At 37.4% G+C, this 17,565-nt stretch overlaps 1 protein-coding gene across 2 annotated transcripts in view; it reads left to right on the top strand.

Moving 5' to 3' along the window:
* The window catches only part of AEBP2 (AE binding protein 2), a 79,015-nt gene that overhangs the window by 49,283 nt on the left and 12,167 nt on the right, over nt 1-17,565 (top strand). For both annotated transcript variants that reach the window (XM_090043565.1, XM_090043566.1), the window contains exons 4-5: nt 4,533-4,719; nt 13,426-13,550. In XM_090043565.1, the coding sequence (XP_089899691.1) occupies nt 4,533-4,719; nt 13,426-13,550 (312 nt within the window). The remainder of the gene's footprint in view (nt 1-4,532; nt 4,720-13,425; nt 13,551-17,565) is intronic.

Genomic DNA, 17,565 nt, shown 5'->3' on the forward strand with positions numbered 1-17,565 from the left:
CTCTTACTTGTTTTAGGGCTTGCTTGGCTATATCAGCAGCACTTTAGATAAGAATGAAAATCCAAACCAATTATAGTTCTGACTTTACAAGTTTGAGGAAGAAAAAAGTTTTACCTGTATGGCCTGACCTCAGTGAAAACTGGGGTCTTGCAAAACTAGATAAAAATATAAGCTCTCGTGTGCAAATCAGAAAACTGTTCCCAGGAGAAGTGTTTCATACTCCTCATACATGGCACTTCGACCCAGAGGGAACATTATAAGACATGCCTCTTAAATTTCAATTTAATTGGAATACTTAACTAAATACATTTCATATCTACATTGGATATTAAAAGTATTTGAGCACTTACTAGGTAGCAGTATACATTTGGAAATTCCAAAACGGGAACCTAAAACAACTGAAAGCTAAAAGATAGCAAAGTCAACTCTAATGGCTTATCTTTAGCAATTAAGATGGCAATTTTATAAAGGAGGAATGATGTACGCACTTAAGACTATTAATAACCATAAATTCTACTGTTTTGTCAGAAGCATGGGAAGGGAAATCACTGCTAGAATAACATAATTGTAAGATGTATGAATATTGTTAATTCCTTTCCAGTATTTTTTCTTTGATTAATCAAGCTCAAATTTCTGACTGAATTGCTTTAAAGCTATCATTTTGAAGGAGGTAAACAATAATGTTTACCTGTACTTAAAGCAGCCTATAGGTAAAACCATTGCTTAAAGTATTAATGCCAATTGGAACATGAGCAATGGCATCTTGGACAGAAAGAGAATATATTCTTTTAAAATATATCTGTTTATAATGCAATTTTATAATTGCATTCTTTCTTGAGGAGGAGAAGCTAACATTCCAAAATAACAGTTCTTATCTCAAAAAGGATGATTGCAGGTCTCTATATTCATACCTGTTTCTTACTTTTCCTTGCCTATTCAAAATACTCATTGTTCATTACTGCCCGTTAACAATGGTGGGTATGGGTACACTAGAGAAATTAAACTTCTTACATGTTACTTATTTTCTCTTGAAGTAACATATCCACCAATCCGGACCCACCCTGTGGTACTAAAAAAACAACAAAAAAACAAAAACCAAAAGTAACATCTAGATCTGAGTTCCTTGGGAAAAGGTTGGTTTAAAGCTATATTTAATAGGTGAGTTGGATTTATTAGTGGTCTTGTAAAGTTGTATAAATGTCCGTTGGGAAGTAGATTTGGTGGGACTTACCGTCAGAGATCCTGAAGTGACAGCCTGAACTGCTCCTATATCTTTGGAGAGGAAGAGACATGACCCATTAGGAACGGATTGCTGGATATATTATTTTAGAGAAAAAAGAAAAGAACAGGTAAGACATTTTCCACTTCTTCTATTTCCTCATCACTACAAAGTATTTTGTAGCATCTGTGATGCACTGTAGACTTTTAACCACCTAATCAATCTCAAACAGCATGTTACATGAACACAAAGCAAGACAAACTTTACAAATAATTACTTTTGCATCTTGGTTAAAGGCTCAAAATATGGGCTTAACAAACAATAATGTCTGGGTGATTTTTGCATTTAAACTACACTTTCCTAAGAAAGCAAGTATTCTGTCATCAGTGATTTTGAAAAGAATTGAATTTTGGGAAGAATAAATGAACTGAAATGCTGACGTCTGGGTTAGGAGTATTTTAGTATTGTCTTCCATGCCTATGCATGGCTGAAAAACAGGGAGTCTCTTCATGATCATGAGTCAAAATATGTTAAGAACTGTGAAATACCTATCCACCTACCTGTCTCACACCTATTGACTCCCATGGCCTCTGATCCTCACTCATGCATTTGCATTTTCACAGACCTGCATTTTGTGTATTGGCTTTTGTTCAATCCAGCAGATTCTCCCTATGCCTAAAGAAGGGTGTTTGTATCCAAAAGCTTGCAAAGAACAATTTTCCAGCTATTTAGTTGGTCTAATAAGAAAGAACCTTGTTTGCAAATATCCATCTGATTCACTCAAGCTGACTAGAAACATCACTGAGTGCTATTGAACCCAGCCTTCCAGGAACATGCCTCATGTGCATTTACCTGGCATTTGAAGAATATATAAACTTATTGCCCGAAGTGAAAATATTATGATGTTGTAATGCTTATGCTGTACAATAATGCTTTTTTATGTGATTTTTTTTTTTCTGAATTATGGCAGAAACTACCAAGTCAGGGTTTTTTTTTGGTTTTTGCTTTTCTCCAATGGGATCGGTGCTAATAGGACTAGAAATATTAGTTTCATGGAAGTGCTGTCACCTAAAGTTGAATAATAGAGAAGTTGGGACATTAGTTCAGTTACTATTATGAAAATTCGCTTCCTTCATGCAGAAAGGAACTGCTTCCAATGTCTTCAAAAACTACTCAGTAGAAAACCTGGACAGGATTCATACATTCAGTTAGTTTCTTTCATTCTAACTTCTATTGTTTGCTTGTTGCCGAGATTCTAATCTCCAGTATACATTAAGAGTACTTGAAATCAGTGTAACTTTACATGCCGTCAGTGAGATTAGGATCATTTAGTCTGTCCAGAGAGGTAGTTCGTGGTTTTTTATTCAGGAAATGGTTGCATCCTCCTCATATTATTTAGACTTGAGAAACTGATACAGAACATTTTAAAAAAAATAAAAAAGAATCTCATTAAATATAGATTAGATAAGGACCTATTGAAAACCCAGATAAGTAATTATGAATGCAAAAGTAAAAGCTCAACTAGCTTGAAGACATTTGTAATTGGCTCTGGTTTTGCTGTATGATCCAACATGCTACAGGACAGTATATAATAGAGGATGCATCTGTCTTCACCTTTTTGTTACTGTGAAGTACAACATCTCAAGTTAAGGGGATGTACACTTCTTTTTATGACTTCAGGGCTCACACCTTTTTAAAGGGCTCTACCCTTCACACTAAAGTGAGAATGAGATCTGTACTTCAGGGATCAAGGGAAACCAGGACAGGGATCCAACTCCTCTCTTCCAGTTCCCCTGCAACCACAGTTCAGAACAGATCACCTTGATCAGATAAGAGAACGGAACATATTGAACTTTAACACCATCTTTATGCCCTTAATTCAAGTCGGTGGTTGGGGATTCAGGTTGCAGGGGGCACAGGAAGGCTGCAGGGGGAAGTGGGGAAGGGCAAGAGGGCCATCTGACCATGTCCCCACTCACCTGATCCTTGGAGCCACTGCTTTCCTTGCTGCAGTAATGGGAGGGGGATGAATTCAAGACCAGCCCTCCAATACGTAGATTCTGTACCTACAAAACAATGATAAATTTAATTTTTTCCCCCCATATATAGAATCTAATTATTGGGGGGGGGGTCATCTTAAATTCAGGGTCATCTTAGACTCAAGTAAATATGGTAGGTCAGTTGATCACTTTTGGTTGGTTGGATTGGGAACTGAAAAGGTTTGTGTGTCACTCCCAAGCAGCTGCTCTCACTCGAGAGTTTCCATCAGAATCATATTTTCATACCCTTGTTTGCAACTGTATAGTAGAGTGAAAATATTTCTCACTTTGAAGAAAGTTAAACCCTCGTGTTTATCAGCAAAATAACACATACATTTAGGTATAATACTGATTTTTCTGTTATTTAAAATGTAATAAAATTTACTAAAACCATTTAATAAAAGCTTAAAAACATGTTTAACTAGTTACCTGTGAATAAATAACATTGACTATAGCTTCCAAGTTCTGTGTATATGATTTGGAGATCACTGTCTTGTTTTGCTTTTTCAATTTTAAGAATGAATCATTTTTATCTTTTTAAGAGTTTTGTCAAATATTTTCTAAAGTAACCATTTGATTTTTTAACTAACTTTGTAGGTTAAATTTGTCTTAAATTTGCACTGGAATAGTGTTTAATAGAGCATTAATTTTTAAAAAGACCCCCATTGGAAAGAGAGTTGACTCATGCTGACGTCTCATGGATATGGTTGCAAGGATAATGCAGAAATGATTTCTAACTATGAAGTATTTTGGGGGGGGGGGGAAACCATGAAGAGGAACATTGTAGTTAAAATTGCCCAGATTTTGCAGAGTAGTCTTATGATGGAGGGTTTGGGAAACAAGGTGGGGTAAATTTTACCTGGAAGAGTAAGTGTTACTGAAGGTGATTGAGGAAGGAAATGATTCTGCTTTGCGTAGCCAAAATCAACAGTGTGATGTCTAAGGTTGTTTCTTAGTTAAAGTCCTTTTAATAATGGAATTGCTGTGTCTGTGATGTCCCTTACTTGTTTATCATTAAGTAAATACTGTAGTTTTATTGGTAAAAGTTAAGACAGGAAATGGCATAAAATAATTTGTTGTCCTGTTCCTTTAGCAGAGCTCTCTGCTCTTAAGTATTTTACTTCATTGCTTGTGTTTTTCTAGTTTTCAGGCCAAAACGGGCAAACTAGGTTGGGGAGGGACCCTCAAATAAATAAGTCTTATTTATGCTGTGTCACCATAAAGGAAGACCCACAGCACTACTTATGTCCTGTTGTCATTTTGTTCCAATTCAGTGTGTGGTTGGTGGGTGCAATGCCAGCTTTGCATCTCAGGGAGGACTAGCTCGTCATGTGCCCACACACTTCAGCCAGCAGAATTCTTCAAAAGTTGCCAACCAGCCAAAGGCCAAAGAGGAATCTCCTTCTAAAGCTGGAATGAACAAAAGAAGGAAATTAAAGAATAAAAGACGACGTTCATTACGTACGTATTTCCATAGTTGGAAGCTTTTTAAGTAGTTGTACGGTTTGACCTCTCAGACAATAGTATGTTCCTTTTTTTTTTTTTTTTTTTTTCCCCCTTCTACCCTGGTACTTCTGCTTGCTCCCACCTGTGGTGTTGAGATTTTTCCACCTGAAAAATTATGGATGCTTGAGACTTTACAATTACCAGATAGTGAGCCATTATAAGTGCAGTTCGGAAGAAGGGGAAAATTTTGGGGAAAATGTTCTAAAGAGAAAATAAATATGAAGCCTATTCCAATCATGCACTTGGCTCACTAAAATATATCACCCAGAAAAATCCTTGCCTCTTACAATGTGAAGTACATAAATTTGGGATGGAAGGGGTGCATAAGTTTTATGAAGGTGAACTATAAAATTGTGACCAAATTTAAATTCACTTATGTGAAAATCATTAGCTGCGTTTTCAATATGGGAATAAGGGTGAAAAGTTTATATAGAATGCTTTTGTTTACCAGTTCACTCTTCCAGGTTTGTAATTCAGTTCAAAACTAAAAAAGAACCTTTCTGTTTTAGAATTTGGTGTGGAAGTATGGATATTTAATTTGATCAATACGCCATTTTGTTTAAAGTTTACATAAATGTTGCCTAGGTCATATAATGTACCATGTTTCTTGGTGATGCTTGAGAGTAGTTTTATAGTAGTTGCTATATTTACTCAACTATAAGACCCCTCCTCAATAATTCTGTGTATGGAAAAACTATCATTTTTTCAAATTTTTCTGGTCTCATTATTGGAAATAGACCCTGAATTTATTCCCCTCCCACTGCTACAGCAGGGAAAATAAATTGGGGGGAGAGGATCAGGTAAACCCCTTGCCCCCACAAACCTCTTCCTCTTGGAGGGGCCCTTCTCTCTTCCTCCTAGCATCAGACGCTGGTCTTCCTGAACACATGAAGTGAGGAGCAGATTTGCAAACACTGACCTTGAAATCAACATGGTCATATAAATTTGCATATACTACCCATAGACTACCATCCAGAGCTGATGCATATTATTTTATCTAAGTTGCTGGTGCTCCAAAAATATACTTTTAAGCAGCACTCTTATACCTACTTATATGTAGTATAAACTGCGTAATGTTAGTCTAAAGTCAAAAGGCTCCTGATGTACCATATAATTTATTGGGCTGGGCTCCAGCAGACCTAACAGCATTTCAAGCCATGGTGACCCCACAGCTTAGCACTGCTCAATATGTGCGTGTACTCCAGATGCCACCAGCCATAAAGGATCCATGTACTAATTAGGCCCCCACTCATGACTGGAACTGAGTGTTCTTGTTAGGAGTCCTGGGATGCTCAGAAAAATTATGCAGATGTGGTGCAAGGCAATCTGGTTTGGCTGCACTTGATGGAGGGTGAGGCCACATTAATCGTATGCGACAGTCTGAGAGAGGCGATGACAGATTCTGGGTGAGCTGTTTGGGTCCCTGTCTGTTGATGTCTGCCAGACATTTTAGGTTTATGAAGAAACAGGAATCATTAGAAATGGAAAAGAAAGGTACAGTTCAGCTGTGGGAACAAAGAGGAAGTGGAAATGAATTCAGTGTATTGGCTCACCATGACCTGAAAAAGAGTTGGCACTGAGGGGGACTGCACTCATTTCAGCACTACCATATATCCTTTTCTGATAGGTTGCAGTAATCTGTCCTTATGATAGGTTTCCATTAGTATCTCAGATTTTTGGCTAAGCTTAAATTTAGCACTTTTTGGCATCAAGGGGATGGTGTCAGGGCTGGCTTTGGTTTTCCTGGCTTTGGCCTGGTATTGCACTACTTTCCAGGCTTGGTGCCAGTTCCCTGTGGAGGGAACATCTACCTGTGTTTTTTTGGGTTTTTTTAAGGGCCATAATATATATTAAAAGAAAGGAACGGGGGAAGGTGATTACCATCAGCATGGCTGCCCCACAAGGGCCATATAGTCATACCGGGTGTTGGCTGCATTTAAATCGGATTCATAGTTGCCTTCCGTGACTGAGTAACATGCTGCTTTTGGCAGAAGTTTAATAATAGTGCATTTATTAAAGTTTTCTTGTATGCAAATGTAAGATGAAGGGCTTTTTTTTTTCCACGCTGGGGAGGGAGATGGTGGGGAACATGGAGGGGTGGATGGATGGGAAGTTCATCTTGTATTTGAGTAAATACGGTAAATTATTTTAGGTGTTATTTTCCTTATGACAAAATCCAGTAGACTCTAGTTTCTGGCTCAGTCTTTGGATGTGTGACTTTATGAGCAACTCTTTTGCTGTGCTCCCCCCCCCGTAAATGTTATGGAAATTTTAAGTAGGTTGGTCTCTCACCTCTACTTTAGAATTTTTTACGCTTTATCTGGTTTACACTTTTGTAGAAAGAAAGCATGATCATTTGCAATTTTATACCTCATGAGACAAATGGAGAATGAACCATATGGCTTTGCTGTAAGGCAAAAATCCTGTCTGGTTGAGCTGGGAACTGGCTCCTTTGATGTATTTTTCCAGAGGCCCCATGTCCCCAAATATATCCAAAGTTGATGCTATTTTCAGAAAATGTTATGTCTTTAAAACTTTCTCCATAAGTTGGAAATTTCACTGAACTCTGTGGAATCAGGTAGACTTTTCAAAGGTTTTTCTTTTCATGCATCTTGCTGTTTTTCCATTTTATTTACAGTAATGCAAAGAACCTATAGTAAAGTGTGTATAAAAACATTTTAGTGAAATGCACACAAAAAATTGGGCCATAACCACACCTCAAAAAACAAACAAAAAAAAAAACAAAGAAAGAGACTTATCAGAACATTGTCTAAATCTAAATTCATGATGCAACTCTAAATCTGTGTTTCAGCACTTTAAGTGGCCCGAGTTTCTGAGGTGTTGAGCTTCTATTGATCTCTGTGCAAAGCAAGTTCTAATAAATTATCTGTCAAAAAGGAAAAGAAGTACCCTAACATGCAGTTTTCTGAGGTCACAGATAAATTTCTTTTTGCCAAAAAAAGACAACATTTACTAAAATACTTCATTTACTCCTACTTAATCTCATGATTCTATCTTCACTTGGTTTTTGGTTATCTAAAGTAGATGTGACTAACTGAATGTTGATTTGTTCCTGATTCCTTACACACGTGATCATTCAAATATCCTCATGTATAGTTCTGTGAAACTCAGTGTTATCAAAATAGCAAGGCTACTGTGCCTGCTCAGCTCCAGGGAAATATCCTTTTGATGGTCGGTATTAATGTGAGAGAGCTTAAAAATATCATGTTGCCAACATAGAAAATAAGCCAACAGTATAAACTGTTTTATTCTAGTAAGTTAAAATATGATAGTTTTCTCAGCCAAACATTCAAGTAAAATTTTGCTTTTGTGTCTTCCTGTTCATGAATGTTATGTGCATTTTTACAGTTGAACCCAGTGTTTTGGTAAACTGATTTTTCTTTCTTTTGTCTTAGACACCTTGGCAGCTAAAATGCCTGCTGTCCTGTGGAAATTGTTTGACCTTGTTGCTATAATGCTTAAGAAAATCATTTTGAATCCTCATTTTCCCAGCTATAATTTCAGCTACTTATAGACACTTTGTAATTCTATTGTCCTAACATGTTTGGAGGCTTCCGGCCAAATGTTTTAAAAGTGGATTTCAGCTTTGCACCCTCAACTTAAGAAGAGCTCACAATGCTATGTTTTTTTGGGGAGGGGTTGCTTCATGTTTTCTGAAAAATCTAGGCTTTCATTTTCAAAAATGTTTCTTGCCTTTGCAGTTGCACAAGATAGCATTACACCTAGCAACAGCCATAATAATTAAGTTTACTAAATTTAATATCATAAAGGAGTGTAACCTTCATAAGACTCCAAATGAGACTCTTAATTGCATGAACTACAATATTTTGTCTAGTAGATTCTAGCCAAAAGATTTCTTCTTCTTGCCTGTGGCGGCTCAAGTGTACACAAAACTTGTGGCATGAAGGATAGAAGTGTACTTGGTTGTGCTTCTGGTGTTAAGGGGTAAATATTCGATGCACAGGAATAAGTTTAGTGTTAACATACGAAGACAGAAAAAAGTGATTGGCAAGGTTCTTTGGGTAGATGTGATATTTTTATATTAGATCAACTGAGTAGTTGGGGGGAAAAAATTCTTTGCAAGCTTTCAGGTACAGTGACCCTTCTGAAGGCATAGGAAGTATCCTCCTTCTGCAGAGATTCCTCTGAAGAAGCATGCTTATGCCCAAAAGCTTGCAAAGAACTTTTTTCCAACTACTGTTAGTCTAATAAAAGATATATCCCATTTTCCCAAAAAAAAAACCTTACCTGCCTGTTTCTTAGACCAACACGGCTACAACCAAAAACCCACAAAAAACTGATTCACACTTCTTGATCTCTCTCTTGCATTTTGTGGGATGTTACGCTATAGTAAAATCTGTGCTTACCTTCTGTATAAAAGGTGAAGCAAAATTTTAGGAGTGTCCTCTCTCCTCTTTTCCCCCTCACCTGCCAAAAGTGGGAGTAACTTGGTACAGGGTGGGAGGCAGACATGGCACAGCTCAAACCCTCCTGGGGCTGTCCAGGAGGGTTTTAACCTCCCCCTTCCTGCCTTGTCCTCTTGACCAGGTAATTGGCAGGACTGTCTAGGGCAGGGGCTCTTTTTACAAGCTGGAGGCTGGAACAACCTGGCTTGGGTCTAATGTGGGTCAGAGGATTTTCCCTGTTCCATAGCTGGGACATGGAGGGCTGGAAGAAGCATCATGGGCATGGGCACAGGCTGCCTGGGCCCAATTTGGCTGCTGAAAAGCCTTCAGCCACCCATGCACTACCAAAACCACCCAACTTATGTTGGACCAAAGCTGGGAGGGTGGAAAGAAGCAGCAGCAGTGTGGTTGTGCCTGGAAGTTGCCTTTTTCCTGGCACAGCTCCTAACTGCCTGGCCCCAGCCTGAGCACAGGCAAAGCCCTCTAGCTTTGTGGGTTGGATCCAGTGGCTCTGTATGTTGTTGACCCTTGTTGTAGGGTTTGTTGTGTCGCAGTCTCATTTCCATGGTTCTGTTCAAGGGGAAAGGTAGTGACGCAGACAGTAGGCTTCCGCAAGGACTTCTTGACAGCTTGTTGCTGAGTGAGCCATCAGAGAGCTAGCACTCTTCCATTCTCCTTGGAAGTGTGGGTTGGGGAGTGGAGGACTGTGGGGTAATGGGGCTCCTTAAGGCCCTAAGATAATAAGCATAAGACAGTGATTAGAGGTGGTAGTAAAAACTTCTGTCTCTGAAGAATTTCCTGTTTGTTAGTGCTGTCATTTATTCACAGAAGACCTGGTTTTCTTTCATAAGAATACTTCAATGCTTGTCGCTGCCTTTTGTGCCAGGAGAAGGGCATTTCTCCCAGCACAAATGCAATGCCTGTTCATAGCATGAGCCTCTTTGTGTTGGAGCAGACTTCGTCAAAGCCAGGTTGCATTACTCAGCTGGGGTTGGGAACGCATGGTTTTGACCTACCATTAGGAGTTTTCCTGTCGGTATTTATGATCCCTACTTTGAGGCAGCCACAAGGTGGCTCTGTTACTATAAATACACTTAATGAGAGAAAGGACACCTTGAAATTTCTAAAACAAAAGGTTGTTGGTCAGTGTTGTTCATTGAAAACAAGATTTAGATACTAAGTGAAGCTCACAACAATCTTTGTGACAGTGGATTTAGCATATATCGAGGGGTGGCACTTGATCTGTGTGCATCAATCAGTGAACTTTAAAAACAAATTCTGCTGAACTGCATTTTGCGCTTCAGAGTAAAGGACTCTAGGTTACTGGATCAGAGAAGGAAGAAGTGAGTGGTTGTGAGGTTCTGAGATAGAAGAAACATAAAGAATTTCTGCAGGAAATGATTTACTTGGGTATCTGCATTAATGTTAAAAATCTTTCAAGCCCAAGTTTGCATTGATATGGTATTTTACACCAGTTTTATCCTTTCAAAAGTTATGTGTTACATTACAGAAAGTGGCTGCTAAAGTTCAGTCAGGTACAAAGCTAAACCTTTGTGCTAAAACAAAGGTATGTACTACCTCACAACAGAATTGCACTCTATATAATGACTAGCTTCAGTAGCCCTGCAAATAATACAGTATAGTTTCAGATGATCTGTTTGCAGCAGGAAAGCATTTACAAGCAAAAATGCCTGACTTGCAGTATTGAATTTTGAGAAAATAAGAACAGAACATCCTGTACAGACTAATGCATTAATTGGTTCCCAAAGTATAGCAAAGCCTTGTATGAAGTCTTTAAAAACTTCATACAAGTTTAAAAACACTTCAAGCCTTGTAGAACTATTTAAAAATATTTGATAGCTAATCCTTTTTGGAGAGGATTAGAAGAGTAGAAATTATTAAAAAAAAATAACTTTTTCAGTTTGTATGGTAATAACTCAGGTCTTTGAACTAGCCTTTACATATTTCAAGAGTGACAGAAAATTAATTACGGGCAGCATTGAACAATTGCATTAATCTAGATCACAAAGTAAAAGGATGAATTTTCTTGAAATTGACACTATTAAAAGCATATCTTAACTATACATAATGTAGAATTAATTATACAAGAAGTGTTCATTAAAATTTTAGCTTGGCTGTATTTCTGCCAGGGTATGATCAGGATATATTTTGTATTTAACTCTACTTACCTTTCAACTAAATGCAATTTTCCAAAGCTCTTAAAAACAGTGTAGAGGTAGTAACATTATCAGTAAGCCTCAGGATACAGTATACACAGTTTTTTACTTTCATTTCTGGAAACATTTACTATTAAGGTCCATCTCAACCTATAAAAGGTTTTCAGTGCCTTAGACATACCGCTTCCATTGGCTTATCATGTTACTGCTTACAAACTGATTTTACAGTACAAGAAGGATTTTAATTTCACTTCAGCTAAAAGTAAGTTAAAACTCAAGATCTGACAGAACAACTGGCAAATGTTCATCTTAATTTCAACAGTTATCAAGCAGTATAAAAGGTATTTATTGTTAATAGTCAATACTCCAATGTTAATTTTGCCTGAATTCTTTGTGTTTTAAAAAGCATGCGATAAATATCTGGATTTTAAAAAGCATGCTGTTATGTATAGTAATCCACAGATTAACCCTTTGATTGGAAGTTAGAATTCCTTGACATTTACTCCTGCCTTTTACTTGGTAGTACAGTGATATGTTAAAAATAACTAACTGAAATAGTGCTCAAAGGAGAACAGAAACAATTTGAGTAACTGTGGTTAAACTTGTTTTAATTTTAATTTAAGGAGACCTCTAGTGGAATTCCATTCCTGATTTAATTTGGCTTTATCCAGTTTTGCTTCAAAACCATTCTTTACAGCACGCCAGTGGATACCTATAGAAATATTAATGATTTTTCTGCTGGTAATAATAAAATGACAGGTGACTTCAAATACCATACCAGCCACATGTTAAATCTGAACGGTGCTATTTTGGTATGTTAAAAATACAAGGAGCTATATTTTAAAACTACTGTGAACTAATTTATAACATCTCTAGTAGATCAGCCCACAGATTGACCCTGTGCACCATATCCGGTGCACAGGGCCAGGCTGGAATGGGCACCGTAAGTATGTAGTGCCACACTCAGCATGCAAGTCTAGTCCACTAGTACATAGGGCTAGTCTGGGGTACGGCTGGTCTGGCACAGGCACTACATGCAGCGTGAATTTTGGACAGCCCCTGTGTTTTGCATGCACAGCAACTTTAGCCCTGTGCTCCAGACTGGTTCTGTGCACCACATGCAGAGACCCACAGGCAGTACTGCAGGCCAAATCATAGGGTTCCATGGGCCATATCTGACACCCCGATCTAGAAGATTAAGGTAGTACGTGTTCACAGTGGTGTTGTGGGCAGTTTCTGGGACAGCATTTGTAGTACTGTTGAAATACCCATTTGTTAAAAAGGAATTGATCAGTTTCTGAGGAGCAGGGCTCAGTTCATAAAAGAAATTGCAATACTTGCAGTACTTATCAGTGAGAACTGCTGAATCTTTCAAGATTTGTATATTGAAAGTTATCCAGAAAGATAGTGCTCAACAGCAATTTAAATAGAGGAGGAGTTGCATTGGATTTAATGTGTACCTGGTGCTCAAAGTACGGCTTGTGGGCCACTTCTGCCCCGCTGTCAAACTTCTACATCCATGGAGAGCCTCACCAGCCAGTTGACATGACCCCACTTGCTGGATTGAGCCTGAGCACCATACCAGTCCCCACAGTTAGACCAAGTGTGTAGGGGTTGATCCTGGAGAGCAGCGTGAGACACCATAAGCCCCATCCAGTGTTAGGGGTTAGCCTGGTGTGCCAGTTCCGCGTGCCAAATTTGGTTTGTGAGCCTGCTGTGCTCCATTATCTGGCCTGTGTATGTGAAAGGTTGGGCATCACTGGTTTAACGCATACGTTGTCCTTATGTCAGACATTTTAAAAAACCAAAACCAAAAAAGAACAACCCCTCTATTCTGAGCAGACTTAAAGGGGTAATAGGACAACAGCCAGTTCTGAGGCCATGCCTCATACTCAGAATTTAGAATGTGATGACGGTACCATGCATTCTGCATGGATGAGCTTAACTGATTTGTCTAAAGACATTTAACAGACTTTTGATATAAATGTAAGGTTGAAGGTGTTTGGATGATTGCACCACCTCAGGAGTTTAATGCTAAGATTGTTTTTTTTTTCTAGCAAGACCACATGACTTCTTTGATGCACAAACACTGGATGCTATTCGACATCGAGCCATCTGCTTCAACCTCTCAGCTCACATAGAAAGTTTAGGAAAAGGTCACAGTGTTGTATTTCATAGTACTGTAAGTATTATATTGTCCTTATATTTATATATCTATATCTTAATATGTAATTGCTGTATTGATACTCTAATTTTACCTAAGTGAACACTGCATTGTTGACATTAAAAATAATGATCATGCTTTTTACTTAATTGCTAACCATGCAAATCAAGAAATTAACTATTAAGCCACATTGGTGATAGTTATTGTAATCATACTTTCGTTTTGTAGATATGAACATTTTTATAACTTTTCCTTCTAGGGGAACATACAATAGTAGATTTGTAATGATGAAAAATGTACCTTCATTGTCTTCCAAGTTAAAATAAATACATAAATAAATTGCTGGTTTCTTACTATGAATCCAAGTTGGTGATGTTATGAGGGATTTTTAAGGCTTTAATATTAGAAAACAGAAAAGGATAATAGTGAGCATTAGAGAATATTAAGGTTCTTCAGATAAGGAGTTTAAAAAGCCTAATATTTAGTTAAAGGAAGGGAAAAATAAAAGGTATGTGCAGTTATCAAACACTGTGGGCTTTTAGTATATGTTGTACTAGTTATGTGCTGATGGAAACACTACATATTAAGGTCTCTTTCCTTATACCAGATATACAGCCAAGATAAATTTAAATTTAATGTTGGCCATTTCCCATGAGCACCAACAAGACGCTCATGGGATTAAAACAGGGATTAAATACTAGACTGGATGTATTCTTCTCTCTATACTTTTTAAGAGTTATGTGTTAGATAACTTGCAAAAATCTGTAGACAGGCTGGATTCATCAGAATACCGTGAGAAGAACAAGAAAATTTGCTACAAAACACTGGATGACAACATCCCAGTAATGATGAAGTAGAAGGTTCGAAAAAGATTTATGCCTCTTGGGTGAGGTGATACTGATAGGCCCAAGAGTCAAAGGCATAGATAAAGAGATGAATTTTCAGTGGTGGGCTGCGCTTATTTTAACAATTTGTATGTGGAGTATAAGGGATTGTTTTTCTTTTAATGCAATAGCATTAACTGGGTTAGTAGAAGGTTAACTGCGCTACTTAGACTTAGGGCTGGTTACCCTTGGCCTAAGCCTCCAAATGTAATGAATCCAGTCACCTTCCATTTGTGAGGGTGGATTTAATTTAAATTGTGATTTAACTCACTGGTCAGGAAACCCTGATAGTTGTTTTCTACAAAAAGTACATCCTTATTGCTTTATATCTTTTATTCATTTAACTTCTTGAAACTGCATTTTCAGAGAAAGGTAAGGACTTGACTGTGTATACAGTCTTGCAGAGAGACAAGAGGGCTGATGGGTAGGTAATCAGGTGTGTTCTCTCTCGAATCTCCATATACTGCTGTTAACAAGGATGTTGTCTCTGGAGACGCAAATCCACAGTCCATATCCACAGTTTGAGTACTGAAACTAAGCATCACAGAGATGCTTAATGGGATCTTCTAGACTGAGCACTGAGTCCCATTGGGTTGAGTGGTTTAATCCTTACTAATCTATAGAGGAACCTCTGGAACCCCTTAAGATTGGGCCCCTAATACAGCCCATGGCATGTTGTGACCTATTTATAAAACGGTTTTAAAAAGGTGACATGAATATATTGTCTCATAGTATATAATTAGAAGTTATAATCCTTACTCTATGATGATAGCTTTGATCTTTAACATACCTTAAATTAAAACTACCTTTATATAGCTTTTAAAAAAAATCGTTAACAATCAGATTTTTTTTTTAAATCTGATTTTAAATAAAAAAAAAGGTGTGTTGGCTTTTTTAATCATTGATTTTTATCCACCCTGATGAGGGCACATACAAAATGTATCTTAATATGCCTGAAGTGTAAGATGTCTTTCTTTCCTAGAAGCCAGGATATCTAGGCCTACTAACTGTTGTGGCCTGTGCTAGAGTTGGTAACCTCTCTTCCTACCCAGTCTCAGCTTCAAGGAGACACCCAGAGTTTCTCTTTTTATAGTGATTACTCTTATTTTAATTATCTGTAATTCTCAAGTTTTTAATTAACCAAGCCTTTCAGGCTGCTCAGAGAAAAATGGAAAATCATCATAATTGATCAGTTCTTCTGGAGGGAAAAATGCTTTATTTATACCTACCCCACCGCCTCTCCCAAACTTTTGCCCAAATCCATAGCAGATGTGGAAGCCCACCTCCGGCAACTAGAAAATCTTGAAAGAGGAGTAAAAGCAGGATGAGGTTTGGGCCCTAAAATTATATCCTAGTTATGAATCTGGAAACAGTGGCAAAAATGTGTTTTTTCAGTTCTTAAAGAATCTTCTACACACTTTTAAAGCCATCCTTTTTTAACCAGGAAAATTTGTAAAGTTCTTGTGCTGTTCGTGTATTAAAACATTTGTGTGGCACATAATACATTTTGTTTTTCATTAAATGCCATTTTAAAAATCCATACAGAGTATTTATTGTGTGATTCTGTATGGTAAAACGCTATCAGAATTGACTTCTGTTATAAAAGCGCTCAAGCTACTATATTGACTGGCATATTTGTCTGAAATTGCTGCTGCTTTTTTTGTAAATGTTATGGGAACTGATTTTTTTTTTTTTTTCCTCTTGATCTTTTCTTGCCTATACTCTGACTTGATTTATTTATTGTCATTTTTCTGTCTTGGCATTTGGCTTCCCCTTTATATTAAGCCAAGAGGAAAGTACCAAACACATCCCATTTATGTGTCAGTGGCAGATGCTGGTCTGTTTAAACTACAGTTTTTATAGTTTGTCTGTCTCAGCTGATGCTTTTTACTATTTATGATTAGCTTTGAAATTTGATAGACTTGCCACCTTCTTAGAATATTGGAAGGTGATCCTTCCAAAGAAAGATTTGTGTGTTTTCACAGATTTCAGTTTCAGCTTATAGCAGCAGCAACTTTGGATACTGTCATTTGTTATATAACCTAGTTCTCTGGATTTCTGATTTTGAATGTTGATATAAATTTTCCTGCCTTTGCAGGTGTTTTTAATTTTTATCTGTTAGAGGCAAAATACAAGTACAACATACACAGTTATCCTTCCTGGGTTTATTTCAGTGCTCTGTATCTTTGTTTTGCTAACCCTGCTAGTTCCACTTCCTGTAAATATTACAAACTTTTCCAAATGTTTTAAAATGTTAAACAAATCTGTGAAAGACAGGAAGTAAATTTGTTGCCAGACTTTAAAAAAAAATTTTTTTTAAGGATGAGGTTTTTCTCGTCTCCAGAAGAGGTCAGTAGAATTCCATTTACCAATAATAACCTATCCTAATTCTGAACTTTAAAACCTTACAGATGCACTGTACGGCATAGATGGATCTACATACATTTACTTTCCTTTTCTACCTAGATTCTTTTGTAAATGTGTGTATCTTACAGGCAGGAATAGGGTGTTTAAAAGAAGTAGCATATGCACCATATACTGAAATTGTTCGTGCAAGTAAAAAGCTTCTCATGATCACATGAATGAAATAAATTCAGTTTTAGAAATAGAGCATCTTTTTTTCTTAAGATCTTCACAGCAGTACTATTACAGCAATGCAGCTTCTCTTTTTTTAGCTGTATGTAGTTTTGCAAGCATGGGTCACATTAACTCTGCTAATATCACAGTAGCTGCTCTGAATGTTCTCCCATGCCTGTGCATTCTAACCCTGGTCTTCAGGAAAGTCAGAATTACTAAATACCAGTGTTGTACCGATTGCAGCAGTTAGAGTAGATTGTTAAATCGTTTGAGGCAAACTTCCAATTTGAAATTTCAGTAGATCTTATAGATTGCTACTTTATGGGGGAAAGGGAACTGGTCAGTTTGGTTAGCACTTTAGGGGGCAAGAATTATTCAAGAAGATCTAGTGAGTCACATTAATTTTGACAGAAACATTCTTAACATAGATGTGGATAGAGAACCTGTCACCATAAACCAAGTTAATTCTTCAGTTCCCTGTTAGGATACAGAGTAGTCCATGTCCAGTAAATATAGGAGACGGTAGTGGTAGCAAATAAAAGGCATTACATTTTAAAAACAGATACATTTTT

This window comes from Crocodylus siamensis, chromosome 4 (assembly GCF_052110815.1).
Source record: "Crocodylus siamensis isolate JL-2025a chromosome 4, ASM5211081v1, whole genome shotgun sequence".
NCBI lineage: Eukaryota > Metazoa > Chordata > Crocodylia > Crocodylidae > Crocodylus > Crocodylus siamensis.